We start from the raw sequence: 16,507 nt of genomic DNA, 5'->3' as shown, positions 1-16,507 counted from the left end.
AAAAACTCACCCCAGTGGGACGTCAATGTGAATGACTATGAGAAACCTTGGAGAGGACCGCATATGTGGGTAACCCCCCCCCTCCTCTAGGGGAGACCGAAAGCAATGGATGTGGAGTGGGTCTGACATAATATTGTGAAAGTCCAACACATCAGCGAGAGTCCAGTCCATGGTGGGGCCAGCAGGAACCATCCCGAGTGGAGACGAGTCAGCAGCGTAGAGATGTCCCCATCCGATGAACAGGCTAGCGGTCCACCCCGGGTTGGGAGCAGAGTAGAAAAGAAACGGCAGATCAACTGGTCTAAACAGGGAGTCTATTTAAAGGCTAGAGTATACAAATGAGTTTTAAGATGGGACTTAAATGCTTCTACTGAGGTAGCATCTCTAACTTTTACCGGGAGGGCATTCCAGAGTACTGGAGCCCCAATAGAAAACGCTCTATAGCCCGCAGACTTTTTTTGGGCTCTGGGAATCACTAATAAGCCGGAGTTCTTTGAAGGCAGATTTCTTTCCGGGACGTATGGTACAATACAATCGGCGAGATAGGCAGGAGCTTGACCGTGTAGTATTTTATACGTAAGTAGTAAAACCTTAAAGTCGCATCTTAAGTGCACAGGAAGCCCGTGCAGGTGAGCCAGTATAGGCGTAATATGATCAAACTTTCTTGTTTTTGTCAAAAGTCTAGCAGCCGCATTTTGTACCATCTGTAATCTTTTAATGCTAGACATAGTGCAGGGGTCGGCAACCCGCGGCTCCGGAGCCGCATGCGGCTCCTTGACCACTCTGATGCGGCTCAGCTACATACATGCCGACCCCCCCGATTTTCCCAGGAGATTTATGGATCTCAGTGTCTCTCATAGATTACTCCCAGGGAAAAAATAATCCTATTTACACTCTAATTACTAAATAAAGGGCGTGCCCTAATTGCACTGCAGTAATTGTCCTCTATAGCATTTACATATAGCGTGCCAGTCCAGCCACATGTTGCATGTTGTTATTACTTGCACACACAGGAGACAGCAAAGCATACTTACTCATCAGCCACACAGCTTACACTGACGGTAGCCGTATCAAACAACTTTAACATTGTTACGTTACAAATATGCGCCACACTGTGAACCCACACCAAAAAAGAATGAAAAACACATTTCTGGAGAACATCCCACCGTAACACAACATAAACACAACACAACCATTACCCAGAATCCCATGCAGCCCTAACTCTTCCGGTCTACATTATACACCCCTGCTACCACCAAATCCCCCCCCCCCCCCCCTGAGCGGAAGAGTTAGGGCTGCATGGGATTCTGGGTATTGGTACTGTCAGTGTAAGATGTGTGGCTGCTGAGCTAGTACGCCTTGCTGTCACTTACGTGAGCAAGCTGAAATTGCATTCTACGTGTGGTCGAGCAGGTACACTGTTAGGGCAGACTGTAGAGGGCGCCAAAAGCAGTGTCATCACGCTCTGATATTCGGGAGTCTCCCGGGAAAAATGAGAGGGTTGGCAAGCGTGACGCTATCAAGCGACATTCATTCAAAACTCGCGGGCTGCACTAACATCAAATTTCCACATTAAAGTGCGTGCCGGTGCGTGTGTCGGAGACCCCTGGTTAACATAGCACAAAGCATGTAAGCTTTGTATGCGGTGTTTTTCATTTTAAATTTTAAAAAATTTTTTGTGGCTCCCATTACTTTCTTTAATTTATGAAACTTGCCAAAATGGCTCTTTGAGTGGTAAAGGTTGCCGACCCCTGACATAGGGAGACATGAAAATAAAACGTTACAGTAATCGAGACGAGACGTAACGAACGCATGAATAATGATCTCAGCGTCGCTTGTGGACAAAATGGGACGAATTTTAGCGATATTACGGAGATGAAAGAAGGCCGTTTTAGTAACACTCTTAATGTGTGACTCAAACGAGAGAGTTGGGTGGAAGATAATACCCAGATTCTTTACCGAGTCGCCTTGTTTAATTGTTTGCTTGTCAAATGTTAAGGTGGTATTATTAAATAGATGTCGGAGTCGAGCAGGACCGATAATCAGCATTTCCGTTTTCTTAGCGTTGAGTTGCAAAAAGTTAGCGGACATCCATTGTTTAATTTCATTAAGACACGCCTCCAGCTGACTACAGTCCGGCGTGTTGGTCAGCTTTAGGGGCATGTAGAGTTGGGTGTCATCAGCATAACAGTGAAAGCTAACACCGTACTTGCGTATGATGTCACCCAGCGGCAGCATGTAAATACTAAAGAGTGCAGGGCCAAGAACCGAACCCTGGGGAACTCCGCACGTTACCTTGACATAGTCCGAGGTCACATTGTTATGGGAGACACACTGCATCCTGTCAGTAAGATAAGAGTTAAACCAAGACAAGGCTAAGTCTGACATACCAATACGTGTTTTGGTACGCTCTAATAAAATATTATGATCAACAGTATGGAAAGCGGCGCTAAGATCAAGAAGCAGCAACATAGATGACGCATCAGAATCCATCGTTAGCAATAGATCATTAGTCATTTTTGCGAGGGCTGTCTCCGTAGAGTGATTTGCCCTGAAACCGGATTGAAAAGGTTCACAGAGATTGTTAGACGCTAAGTGTTCATTTAGCTGCTGTGCGACAATTTTTTCGAGGATTTTCGAGATAAACGGAAGGTGGGACACCGGCCGGTAGTTCACCATGAGGTCAGGATCGAGGTTAGGTCTTTTGAGTAGAGGATGAATAACCGCTTTTTTGAATGCTAGGGGAACAGTGCCGGAGGAAAGTGATAAGTTTATAATATTTAACACTGACTACGTACAAAGACAATGTACATCCGAACATGACATGACAATCAACAATGTAAAAAAAAAAAGTTTATAAAAGCTTTCTCGTGCGCACGAGAAACTTTTTATAAAAAAGAGAAACTTTTTATTTAAAAAAAAGTTATAATTTTTTTAAATTTAAAAATTTTAATTTTTGATCCTGTGCGCACGAGATAACTTTTTTTTTTTTTAATAAAAAGTTTCTTGTGCGCAGGAGATACAAGTCTAAAAAAAAATTATTTTTTTTTTAAATTTTTTTTTTATAACTTTATAAAAAGTTTTGAGATACATGTAAAAAAAAAAAAAAAAATTATAAGAAAAAAATCCCCCATGTCCCAGGGGGTGATCAAAGGGTGATGGGTCAAATGCAGAGAATAATCACGCCACACCTAGTGTGTGTGTACGGAGCCCCTAAAGAGACATGAGGGGGAAACAAATGTTTATAATTTTATTTTATTTTTATTTTTTTAGAGATGTATCTCAAAACTTTTTATAAAGTTATAAAAAAATATATATTTATATATATATATAATTAAAATAACATTTTTTTATTAAAAGTTTCTTGTGATACATGTCTAAAAAAAAATAAAAAATGTTTTTTTTTTATTTTTATAAAAAGTTTCTCTTGCGCGGAGATATATATCTAAAAAAAAAAAAATTATACATTTTTTATTTTATTTTATATAACTTTATAAAAAGTGTCGAGATACATGTAAAAAAAAAAAATTGTTTTTATAAAAAGTTTCCCTTGCGCACGAGAAACTTTTTATAAAAAAAAAAATTTTTTTATAAAAACTTTTTTGTGCGCAGGAGAAACTTTTTATTAAAAAAAAGTTTTTTGTTTTTTTTTATAAAAAGTTTCTCCTGCGCACGAGAAACTTTTTATTAAAAAAAATTATTATAATTAAAAAAAAAATAAAATGTATAAAAAGTTTCTCGTGCGCAGGAGATACATGTCTAAAAGATACTAAAAAAAAAATTATACATATTTTTTAATTTTTTTTATAACTATAAAAAGTTTCGAGATACATGTCAAAGAAAAAAAAAATTATAAGAAAAAAATCCTCCATGTCCCAGGGGGTGATCAAAGGGTGATGGGTCAAATGCAGAGAATAATCACGCCACACCTAGTTTGTGTGTACGGAGCCCCTAAAGAGACATGAGGGGGAAACAAATGTTTATAATTTTATTTTATTTATTTTTTTTTAGAGATGTATCTCAAAACTTTTTATAAAGTTATAAAAATATATATATATATATATATATATATATATATATATATATATATATATATATATATATATATATATATATATATATATATATATATATAATTAAAATAACATTTTTTTTATTAAAAGTTTCTTGTGATACATGTCTAAAAAAAAATAAAAAATGTTTTTTTTTTATTTTTATAAAAAGTTTCTCTTGCGCGGAGATATATATCTAAAAAAAAAAAAATTATACATTTTTTATTTTATTTTATATAACTTTATAAAAAGTGTCGAGATACATGTAAAAAAAAAAAAAATTGTTTTTATAAAAAGTTTCCCTTGCGCACGAGAAACTTTTTATAAAAAAAAAAAAAATTTTATAAAAACTTTTTTGTGGGCAGGAGAAACTTTTTATTAAAAAAAAGTTTTTTGTTTTTTTTTATAAAATGTTTCTCCTGCGCACGAGAAACTTTTTATTAAAAAAAATTATTATAATTTAAAAAAAAAAAAAATTTATAAAAAGTTTCTCGTGCGCAGGAGATACATGTCTAAAAGATACTAAAAAAAAAATTATACATTTTTTTTAATTTTTTTTATAACTATAAAAAGTTTCGAGATACATGTCAAAGAAAAAAAAAATTATAAGAAAAAAATCCCCCATGTCCCAGGGGGTGATCAAAGGGTGATGGGTCAAATGCAGAGAATAATTACGCCACACCTAGTGTGTGTAAAAGAGACATGAGGGAAAACATTTTTTTTATAATTTTATTTATTTTATTTTTTTTTAGACATGTATCTCAAAACTTTTTATGAAGTTATAAAAAAAAAAAATTATTCACAGAGATTGTTAGTCGCTAAGTGTTCATTTAGCTGCTGTGCGACAATTTTTTCGAGGATTTTCGAGATAAACGGAAGGTGGGACACCGGCCGGTAGTTCACCATGAGGTCAGGATCGAGGTTAGGTCTTTTGAGTAGAGGATGAATAACCGCTTTTTTGAATGCTAGGGGAACAGTGCCGGAGGAAAGTGATAAGTTTATAATATTTAACACTGATGGACCTAATAGTACAAAAAGGTTCAGAGAATCTGGAGAAATCACTGCACGTAATGTCCGTGACCTTCCATCCCTCAGGCGGTACAGCATCAAAAAGCGACATTAGTGTGTAAAGGATATCACCGCATGGGCTTGTGAACACTTCAGAAAACCTCTGCCATAAGTACAGTTTGTGGCTACATCTGTAAGTGCAAGTTAAAACTCTACTATGCAAAGCCAAAGTAATTTATCAACAACACCCAGAAACATTTCTCAGTTGGAACATTAAATAACTTGTCCATGCAGTCTATTCAATTGAATATAAGTAGAAAAGGATTTGCAAATCATTGTATTCTCTTTTTATTTACCATTTACACAACATGCCAACTTCACCGGTTTTGTGTTTTGTAAATAAATGCTCGTAGCCAATACATCAGTACAGTATACAACTTTCTATTGCGTTATGTCATCAAATTTAACACGAGGTTACATTTTTAAAAATTGTTTGTGAAATATCTGCAAAGGGAGAAGGTTAAATGACTTCCCTTTTGTTGTCTCTCGCGTGCAGTTTTTTGGAGATCTACAATGAGCGAGTCAGAGACCTGCTCGGAGGTGGCGAGCAGAAGAAGAGAGCCTCGCTGAGAGTCCGAGAGCATCCTGATAAAGGACCCTACGTGCAAGGTGAGTCTGCTGTACACACGGCGGTCTCCAGGGTGCGGCCTTTTGGCGTATTCTAAAAATAACATTTCAAACAAAAACATAAGAAAGTAGAAGAAAAGAGCAAACAGGTTCAATGTGACAAGAAAAAGTTGCATTGTTGACAAATAACACATTAAGTTCAAACTTAAGTGTTCCTTGACAAAAAGGGCATAAAACAAACTAAAAAACGTATAAAAAACCCAATAAAAACGTATAATCGGCGGATAGATGTAAAGTCGATCTAGATCAGGGGTCAGCAACCTTTTTGAAAGCAAGAGCTACTTCTTGGGTAGTGATTAATGCGAAGGGCTACCAGTTTGATACACACTTAAATAAATTGCCAGAAATAGCCAATTTGCTCAATTTACCTTTAACTCTATGTTATTATTAATAATTAATGATATTTACACTTAATTGAACGGTTTAAAAGAGGAGAAAACACGAAAAAAAATGACAATAAAATTTTGAAACATACTTTATCTTCAATTTCGACTCTTTAAAATTCAAAATTCAACCGAGAAAAAGAAGAGAAAAACTAGCTAATTCGAATCTTTTTGAAAAAATTAAAAAAATAATTTCTGGAACATCATTAGTAATTTTTCCTGACTAAGATTAATTTTAGAATTTTGATGACATGTTTTAAATAGATTACAATCCAATCTGCACTTTGTTAGAATATATAACAAATTGGACCAAGCTATATTTCTAACAAAGACAAATCATTATTTCTTCTAGATTTTCCAGAACAAAATTTTTAAAAGAAAATCAAAAGACTTTGAAATAAGATTTAAATTTGATTCTACGGATTTTCTAGATTTGCCAGAATCATTTTTTTGAATTTTAATCATAATAAGTTTGAAGAAATATTTCACAAATATTCTTCGTCGAAAAAACAGAAGCTAAAATGAAGAATTAAATTAAAATGTATTTATTATTCTTTACAATAAAAATAAAAAAATTTACTTGAACATTGATTTAAATTGTCAGGAAAGAAGAGGAAGGAATTTAAAAGGTAAAAAGGTATATGTGTTTAAAAATCCTAAAATCATTTTTAAGGTTGTATTTTTTCTCTAAAATTGTCTTTGTGAAAGTTATAAGAGGCAAAGTAAAAAAAATAATGAATTCATTTAAACAAGTGAAGACCAAGTCTTTAAAATATTTTCTTGGATTTTCAAATTCTATTTGAGTTTTGTGTCTCTTAGAATTAAAAATGATTTAATCCCCCGCTGGTGCCCCTTTTTTAGAGGGTCAGTGGAAGCCACGCCCACTTCCTGGGGGGGGTCATAAACCCTCCTCACCTCCGATCATAAAACAATACCCCGCTGGCAACCCCTTCTATCTTCTCAAGTGAAGCGAGGCAGCAGTAACTTTTTAATGATGATAAATGGTTTAAATCTTTTTTTTAAGAGTGTAAAAATCCACTCTATTTCATTTTAAATATTTTTTCATCATCGTTTTTATATTTGCCTCTAAACCTTTCAAAATAAACCTAAATCTGCAGGGATGAAATAAACAGTAGCCTATTGGGGCTTAGACCATCGCCTGAAATCCAAAAGTGGTGATCATCTCCCTGGTGTGCCGTGGGAGATGATCTAATTTCACCTATTTGGGTTAAAAATATTCTTTGCAAAGCAGTAATTCTAGTCTGCAAACGGTGTGTGGTTGTTGAGTGTCGGTGCTGTCTAGAGCTGGGCAGAGTAACCGTGTAATACTCTTCCATATCAATAGGTGGCAGCAGGTAGCTAATTACTTTGTAGATGTGGGAAACAGCGGGAGGCAGGGTGCAGGTAAAAAGGTGTCTAATGCTTAAACCAAAAATAAACAAAAGGTGAGTGCCGCTAAGAAAAGGCATTGAAGCTTAGGGAAGGCTATGCAGAACCAAACTAAAACTGAACTGGCTACAAAGTAAACAAAAACAGAATGCTGGACGACAGCAAAGACTTACTGTGGAGCAAAGACAATGTACATCCGAACATGACATGACAATCAACAATGTCAAAAAAAAATGTTTATAAAAACTTTCTCCTGCGCACAAGAAACTTTTTATAAAAATTGTTTTTAATTTTTTTAAATTTAAAAATTTAAATTTTTTTTCTCGTGAGCACGATACTTTCTCGTGCGCACGAGATACATGTCTAAAAAAAAAACATATATTTTTTTTTTATAAAAAGTTTCTCGTGCGCAGGAGATACAAGTCTAAAAAAATTATATATATATATTTTTTTTTTATATAACTTAATAAAAAGTTTCGAGATACATGTAAAAAAAAAAAAAAAAAAATTATAAGAAAAAAATCCCCCATGTCCCAGGGGGTGATCAAAGGGTGATGGGTCAAATGCAGAGAATAATTACGCCACACCTAGTGTGTGTGTACGGAGCCCCTAAAGAGACATGAGGGGGGAAAAAATGTTTATGATTTTTTTTTTTTTTTTTTTTTTTAGACATGTATCTCAAAACTTTTTATAAAGTTATATAAAAAAAAAATTATATAATTAAAAGAACATTTTTTTAATAAAAAGTTTCTTGTGATACATGTCTAAAAAAATATATATATTTTTTTTATTTTCATAAAAAGTTTCTCTTGCGCGGAGATACACGTCCAAAAAAAAAAAATTATACATTTTTTATTTTATTTTATATAACTTTATAAAAAGTTTCGAGATACATGTCAAAAAATAAATAAAATTGTTTTTATAAAAAGTTTCCCTTGCACACGAGAAACTTTTTATAAAAAAAAAAATAATTACAAAAAAAATTTTTTTTATAAAAACTTTTTTGTGCGCAGGAGAAACTTTTTAGAAAAAAAAAAATTAAAACATTTTTTTCATTTTTATAAAAAAAATTTTTTATAAAAAGTTTCTCGTGCACAGGAGACTTTTTATAAAAAAAAAAATTATAAAAAAAAAAAAAAAAAAATTTATAAAAACTTTCTCCTGCGCACGAGAAACTTTTTATTAAAAAAAAAATATATATATATATAATTTTTTTAAATGATAAATAATAAAAATGATAAATGGGTTATACTTGTGTGTGTACGAGCCCCTAAAGGGACATGAGGGGGAAAAAAATGTGTACAATTGTTTTTTTGTTTTTTGTTTTTTTTAGACATGTATCTCAAAACTTTTTATAAAGTTATAAAAAAAAAAAAATTATATAATTAAAAGAACATTTTTTTTAATAAAAAGTCTCTGGTGCGCACGAGATAGTTTCTGGTGTGCACAAGATACATGTCTCAAAAAAAAAGAAACATTTGTTTTTATAAAAAGTTTCCCTTGCGCACGAGAAACTTTTTATTAAAAAATTTTTTATAAAAACTTTCTCCTGCGCACGAGAAACTTTTTATAAAAAAAAATTATTTTTTTAAATTTAAAAATTTTAATTTTTTTTCTCGTGCGCACGATAGTTTCTTGTGCGCACGAGATACATGTCTAAAAAAAAAATTTAATTTTTTTTTTTATAAAAAAAAGTTTTCCTGCGCATGAGAAACTTTTTATAAAAAAAAAAATTATAATTTAAAAAAAAATAAAAAAATTATAAAAACTTTCTCGTGCGCAGGAGATACATGTCTAAAAAAAAAAAATTATAATTTTTTTAAATTATTTTTATAACTATAAAAAGTTTTGAGATACATGTAAAAAAAAAAAAAAAATTTTAAGAAAAAAATCCCCCATGTCCCAGGGGGTGATCAAAGGGTGATGGGTCAACTGCAGAGAATAATTACGCCACACCTAGTGTGTGTGTACGGAGACCCTAAAGAGCATGAGGGGGAAAAAAATGTTTATAATTTTATAATTTTTTTTTTTTTTTAGACATGTATCTCAAAAGTTTTTATAAAGTTATAAAAATAAAAAAAATTATATAATTAAAAGAAAAACATTTTTTATAAAAAGTTTCTCGTGATACATGTCCGAAAAAGCCAGCAACTGGCTCTGGATTAAGCGCAAGGACCCCAATTGGGCAGTAAAATGAGAGACAATGGTATGCGGTCAGGCTTAGGCCTGACTCAGGGAAAAGGACGACCCTGCCATGCAGAGTCCAACAGGATGAGGAGGGTATGGCATGGAGGGGGGTGTACCTGGGACGCTAGGTACATCGTTGAGCCCTCTGGAGACGTCGTGGGCTTCAATCAACGAAACGTCGATGAAGCAGGGTGCCCACCCGAAGACCCCAATGACATACTTACCCTCCCTTTCACCACTCCACACCGACTGCTACCGTCAAGATTGTTCCTACTTACCAAAGGGATTGAAACATCTAGTTCTATTTGCTTTACTAAAAAAAAAGAAAAAAAAAAAGTTTTTATTTTTTTAATAAAAAGTTTCTCGTGCGCGAAGATACATGTCTAAAAAAAAATTATACACTTTTTATTTTATTTTATATAACTTTATAAAAAGTTTCGAGGTACATGTCAAAAAAATAAAAATTTGTTTTTATAAAAAGTTTCCCTTGCGCACGAGAAACTTTTTATAAAAAAAAAATAACAATTTTTTTTTAAATAAAAAGTTTCTTGTGCGTAGGAGAAACTTTTTATAAAAAAAAAAAATTATAATTTAAAAAATTAATAATTACGCCACACCTAGTGTGTGTGTACGGAGCCCCTAAAGAGACATGAGGGAAAAACATTTTTTTATAATTTTATTTTTTTAATTTTTTTTTAGACATGTATCTCAAAACTTTTTATAAAGTTATAAAAAATTATATAATTAATAGAACTTTTTTTTTTATAAAGAGTTTCTTGTGATACATGTCTAAAAAAAAAAAAGTTTTTTTTTTTTTTAATAAAAAGTTTCTCGTGCGCGGAGATACATGTCTAAAAAAAAAATTATACATTTTTTATTTTATTTTATATAACTTTATAAAAAGTTTTGAGATACATGTCAAAAAAATAAAAATTAGTTTTTATAAAAAGTTTCCCTTGCGCACGAGAAACTTTTTATTAAAAAAAAAATAATTACAAAAATTTTTTTTTTTTTTTTAAAGTTTCTTTTTTTTATTAAAAAAAATAATAATTCAAAAACAAAAATTGTTTTATAAAAGTTTTTCCTGGGCACAAGAAACTTTTTATTAAAAAAAAAAAAAAAATTATAATTAAAAAAAAAAAAAATGTTATAAAAAGTTTCTCAGAGCCCCTAAAGAGACATGAGGGGGAAAAAATGTTTATAATTTTTATTTTATTATTATTTTTTTAGACATGTATCTCAAAAGTTTTCATAAAGTTATAAAAAAATATATATATATAATTAAAAGAACTTTTTTTTTTATAAAAAGTTTCTCGTGATACATGTCTAAAAAAAATAAATTTTTTATTTATTTTTTTTTTATAAAAAGCTTCTCGTGCGTGGAGATACATGTCTAAAAAAAAAAATTATAAATTTTTTATTTTATTTTATATAATTTTATAAAAAGTTTAGAGATACAAAAAAAAAAATTTGTTTTTATAAAAAGTTTCCCTTGCGCACGAGAAACTTTTTATAAAAAAAAAAATAATCACAACATTTTTTTTTTTAATAAAAAGTTTCTGTGCGCAGGAGAAACTTTTTATAAAAAAAAAAATAATTCAAAATTTATTTATTTTTTATAAAAAGTTTCCCTTGCGCACGAGAAACTTTTTATAAAAAAAAAAATTATAATTAAAAAAAAAAAAAAAATTTTATCAAAAGTTTCTCGTGCGCAGGAGATACATGTCTAAAAAAAATTATATATATATTTTTTTTTTTATAACTATAAAAAGTTTCGAGATACATGTCAAAAAAAAAAGAGACATGAGGGAAACATTTTTTTTTATAATTTTATTTTATTTTTTATTTTTTTAGACATGTATCCAATAAAGTTATTAAAAAAAAAATTATATAATTAAAATAATTTTTTTTTATAAAAAGTTTCTCGTGATACATGTCTAAAAAAAAAAATTTAATTTGTTTTTTTTTATAAAAAGTTTCTCGTGCGAGGAGATACATGTCTAAAAAAAAATTATACATTTTTTATTTTATTTTATATAACTTTATAAAAAGTTTCGAGATACATGTAAAAAAAAACTGTTTTTATAAAAAGTTTCTCGTGCGCAGAAGAAACTTTATAAAAATTTTTTTTTAATTTTTTCTTTTAATTTTTTTTTATAACTATAAAAAGTTTCGAGATACATGTCAAAAAAAAAAAAGAGACATAAGGGAAAACATTTTTTTTATAATTTTATAATTTTTTATTTTTTTTTAGACATGTATCTCTAAACTTTTTATAAAGTTATTTAAAAAAACAATTATATAATTAAAAGAACATTTTTTTTAATAAAAAGTTTCTCGTGATACATGTCTAAAAAAAAAAAATTAAATTTTATTTTTTATAAAAAGTTTCGATGATACATGTAAAAAAAAAAAATTGTTTTTATAAAAAGTTTCCCTTGCGCACGAGAAACTTTTTATTAAAAAAAAAAAGATAACAAAATTTTTTTTTTTTTATAAAAAGTTTCTCGTGCGCAGGAGAAACTTTTTATGAAAAAAAATAAATACATTTCTTTTTTTTTTTTTTATAAAAAGTTTGTCCTGCTTTTTATAAAAAAAAAAAAATTATAATTAAAAAAAAACAACACATTTTATAATAAGTTTCTCGTGCGCAGGAGATACATGTCTAAAAAAAAATTATAATTTTTATCTTTATTATTATAATTTTTTTATAACTATAGAAAGTTTTGAGATACATGTCAAAGAAAAAAAACATTTTTAAGAAAAAAATCCCCCATGTCCCAGGGGGTGATCAAAGGGTGATGGGTCAAATGCAGAGAATAATTACGCCACACCTAGTGTGTGTGTACGGAGCCCCTAAAGAGACATGAGGGGGGAAAAAAATGTTTATAATACATGTCTAAAAAAAAATAAAAAAAAATCCCCCATGTCCCTTTGGTACTTTAACTCCTTTCTGTCCTCCTGCACTTTGTTGCGAGGCCTGCATCCCTTCATTGTCTGCACACACATCCCAGGTGACCACAGGAAGTGATGTCATATCCTGCTACAAGCAGCAATACACACACAGTTGTTTAGGAGTCACAGTTATTCAGTGCAGCACATGTGAGCTGATTCATGCCTCAACATTGTGCTGGTAAAAAGTGAGGAGACATGGCCTCCATTTCTCTCCCAAATCAACTGCTTTTCTAGGCTTGTTTTATTTCCCCTTCTACCTTGGTTTCATTTACCTGCATCTAATGTCTTCAATCAGACCTATCACAGCATCTATTGTCTCTTCAATCAGACCTATCACAGCATCTAATGTCTCTTCAATCAGACCTATCACAGCATCTAATGTCTCTTCAATCAGACCTATCACAGCATCTAATGTCTCTTCAATCAGACCTATCACAGCATCTATTGTCTCTTCAATCAGACCTATCACAGCATCTATTGTCTCTTCAATCAGACCTATCACAGCATCTAATGTCTTCAATCAGACCTATCACAGCATCTATTGTCTCTTCAATCAGACCTATCACAGCATCTAATGTCTCTTCAATCAGACCTATCACAGCATCTAATGTCTCTTCAATCAGACCTATCACAGCATCTAATGTCTCTTCAATCAGACCTATCACAGCATCTATTGTCTCTTCAATCAGACCTATCACAGCATCTAATGTCTCTTCAATCAGACCTATCACAGCATCTAATGTCTCTTCAATCAGACCTATCACAGCATCTAATGTCTCTTCAATCAGACCTATCACAGCATCTATTGTCTCTTCAATCAGACCTATCACAGCATCTATTGTCTCTTCAATCAGACCTATCACAGCATCTAATGTCTCTTCAATCAGACCTATCACAGCATCTAATGTCTCTTCAATCAGACCTATCACAGCATCTATTGTCTCTTCAATCAGACCTATCACAGCATCTAATGTCTCTTCAATCAGACCTATCACAGCATCTATTGTCTCTTCAATCAGACCTATCACAGCATCTATTGTCTCTTCAATCAGACCTATCGCAGCATCTATTGTCTCTTCAATCAGACCTATCGCAGCATCTATTGTCTCTTCAATCAGACCTATCACAGCATCTATTGTCTCTTCAATCAGACCTATCACAGCATCTAATGTCTCTTCAATCAGACCTATCACAGCATCTAATGTCTCTTCAATCAGACCTATCACAGCATCTATTGTCTCTTCAATCAGACCTATCACAGCATCTATTGTCTCTTCAATCAGACCTATCACAGCATCTAATGTCTCTTCAATCAGACCTATCACAGCATCTAATGTCTCTTCAATCAGACCTATCACAGCATCTATTGTCTCTTCAATCAGACCTATCACAGCATCTATTGTCTCTTCAATCAGACCTATCACAGCATCTAATGTCTCTTCAATCAGACCTATCACAGCATCTATTGTCTCTTCAATCAGACCTATCACAGCATCTAATGTATCTTCAATCAGACCTATCACAGCATCTATTGTCTCTTCAATCAGACCTATCACAGCATCTAATGTCTCTTCAATCAGACCTATCACAGCATCTAATGTCTCTTCAATCAGACCTATCACAGCATCTAATGTCTTCAATCAGACCTATCACAGCATCTAATGTCTCTTCAATCAGACCTATCACAGCATCTAATGTCTCTTCAATCAGACCTATCACAGCATCTATTGTCTCTTCAATCAGACCTATCACAGCATCTAATGTCTCTTCAATCAGACCTATCACAGCATCTAATGTCTCTTCAATCAGACCTATCACAGCATCTATTGTCTCTTCAATCAGACCTATCACAGCATCTATTGTCTCTTCAATCAGACCTATCACAGCATCTATTGTCTCTTCAATCAGACCTATCACAGCATCTATTGTCTCTTCAATCAGACCTATCACAGCATCTAATGTCTCTTCAATCAGACCTATCACAGCATCTAATGTCTCTTCAATCAGACCTATCACAGCATCTATTGTCTCTTCAATCAGACCTATCACAGCATCTATTGTCTCTTCAATCAGACCTATCACAGCATCTATTGTATCTTCAATCAGACCTATCACAGCATCTATTGTCTCTTCAATCAGACCTATCACAGCATCTATTGTCTCTTCAATCAGACCTATCACAGCATCTATTGTCTCTTCAATCAGACCTATCACAGCATCTAATGTCTCTTCAATCAGACCTATCACAGCATCTATTGTCTCTTCAATCAGACCTATCACAGCATCTATTGTCTCTTCAATCAGACCTATCACAGCATCTATTGTCTCTTCAATCAGACCTATCACAGCATCTATTGTCTCTTCAATCAGACCTATCACAGCATCTATTGTCTCTTCAATCAGACCTATCACAGCATGTGGTGTCAGACAGCAAGCAGGCCATGGAGCTGCTGGAGGCAGGAATCGCCAATCGCATCACGGCGGCCACCCACAACCACCACGCCAGCAGCCGCTCCCACGCCATCTTCACCGTGCAGTATACTCAGGTTATACCCTTTTCTCATACCTCACAAGTCAAAGGTTATACAATTTGACCGACATTCTAGCATTTAAGTACTTTTCTCCTACCTCACAAGTCAAAGGTTATACAATTTGACCGACATTCTGGCATTTAAGTACTTTTCTCCTACCTCACAAGTCAAAGGTTATACAATTTGACCGACATTCTAGCATTTAAGTACTTTTCTCCTACCTTACAAGTCAAAGGTTATACAATTATTGTCCCCATCATTCCTCACAGGCGACACTAGAAAACAACCGTCCCTCAGAAACAGTCAGCAGGATCAACCTGGTGGACCTGGCTGGAAGGTAAGAGAGTGTGTCTGCTGCCCCCTAGTGGCCATGTGGTTACTGCCGTTGTAATGTGACGTTTGCAGCGAGAGAGCAGACGCCAGCTCGTGCAGGGACCGACTGACCGAGGGCTCCAACATCAACAAGTCGCTCGTCACGCTGGGCATCGTCATTTCTGCCCTGGGTTAGCCAGAAACACCATTCCTTCCTAATATGGGCGTTCTTCCTCCTGATCATTTTTCTGTCCTCAGCCCAGAACTCCCAGATGTCCAGCAGCTGCCAGAGCATCAACAGCATGGCGTCCGAGGGTGAAGGCAGCACAGCAGGGAGCCACAGCAGCTCTCTGTCTGGAGGAGGAGGGAGGAGGCACTGCTTCATCCCCTACAGAGACTCTGTCCTCACCTGGCTGCTCAAGGACAGCCTGGGGGGCAACTCCAAAACTATCATGATCGCAAGTATGTCACGTATGGAGCAGTGGTCCCCAACCACCGGGCCGCGGACCGGCGATTGGTACCGGTCCGCGGACCGCACAAGAATTTAAAAAAAAAAAAAAAAATTTTTTTTTTTTTTTTTTAATGAAATCAACATAAAAAACACAATATATACATTCTATATCAATATATATCAATACAGCCTGCAGGGATACAGTCCGTAAGCACACATGATTGTATTTATTTATGTAAAAAAAAAAAAAAAAAATTTTTTTTTTTTTTTTTTTAATGAAATCAACATAAAAAACACAATATATACATTCTATATCAATATAGATCAATACAGCCTGCAGGGATACAGTCCGTAAGCACACATGATTGTATTTATTTATGTAAAAAAAAAAAATAAAAAAAAATTGTTTTTTCTTTTTTTTTTAAAATGAAATCAACATAAAAAACACAATATATACATTCTATATCAATATAGATCAATACAGCCTGCAGGGATACAGTCCGTAAGCACACATGATTGTATTTTTTTATGTAAAAAAAAAAAAAAAATTAT

The 16,507-nt window shown here is 32.9% G+C and overlaps 1 protein-coding gene across 1 annotated transcript in view; it reads left to right on the top strand.

Moving 5' to 3' along the window:
* The window catches only part of LOC133646015 (stAR-related lipid transfer protein 9-like), a 67,172-nt gene extending 51,119 nt beyond the window's left edge, over positions 1-16,053 (top strand). Inside the window, exons 7-11 of the mRNA XM_062040958.1 lie at positions 5,617-5,729; positions 15,065-15,207; positions 15,462-15,529; positions 15,598-15,695; positions 15,763-16,053. Of these exons, the coding sequence (XP_061896942.1) occupies positions 5,617-5,729; positions 15,065-15,207; positions 15,462-15,529; positions 15,598-15,695; positions 15,763-16,052 (712 nt within the window). The 3' untranslated portion in view covers position 16,053. The remainder of the gene's footprint in view (positions 1-5,616; positions 5,730-15,064; positions 15,208-15,461; positions 15,530-15,597; positions 15,696-15,762) is intronic.
* The last annotated feature ends 454 nt before the right edge of the window (positions 16,054-16,507 follow it).

This window comes from Entelurus aequoreus, linkage group LG03, assembly GCF_033978785.1.
Source record: "Entelurus aequoreus isolate RoL-2023_Sb linkage group LG03, RoL_Eaeq_v1.1, whole genome shotgun sequence".
Taxonomy (NCBI): Eukaryota; Metazoa; Chordata; class Actinopteri; order Syngnathiformes; family Syngnathidae; genus Entelurus; species Entelurus aequoreus.
This window is presented reverse-complemented; position numbering and strand designations above follow the sequence as displayed.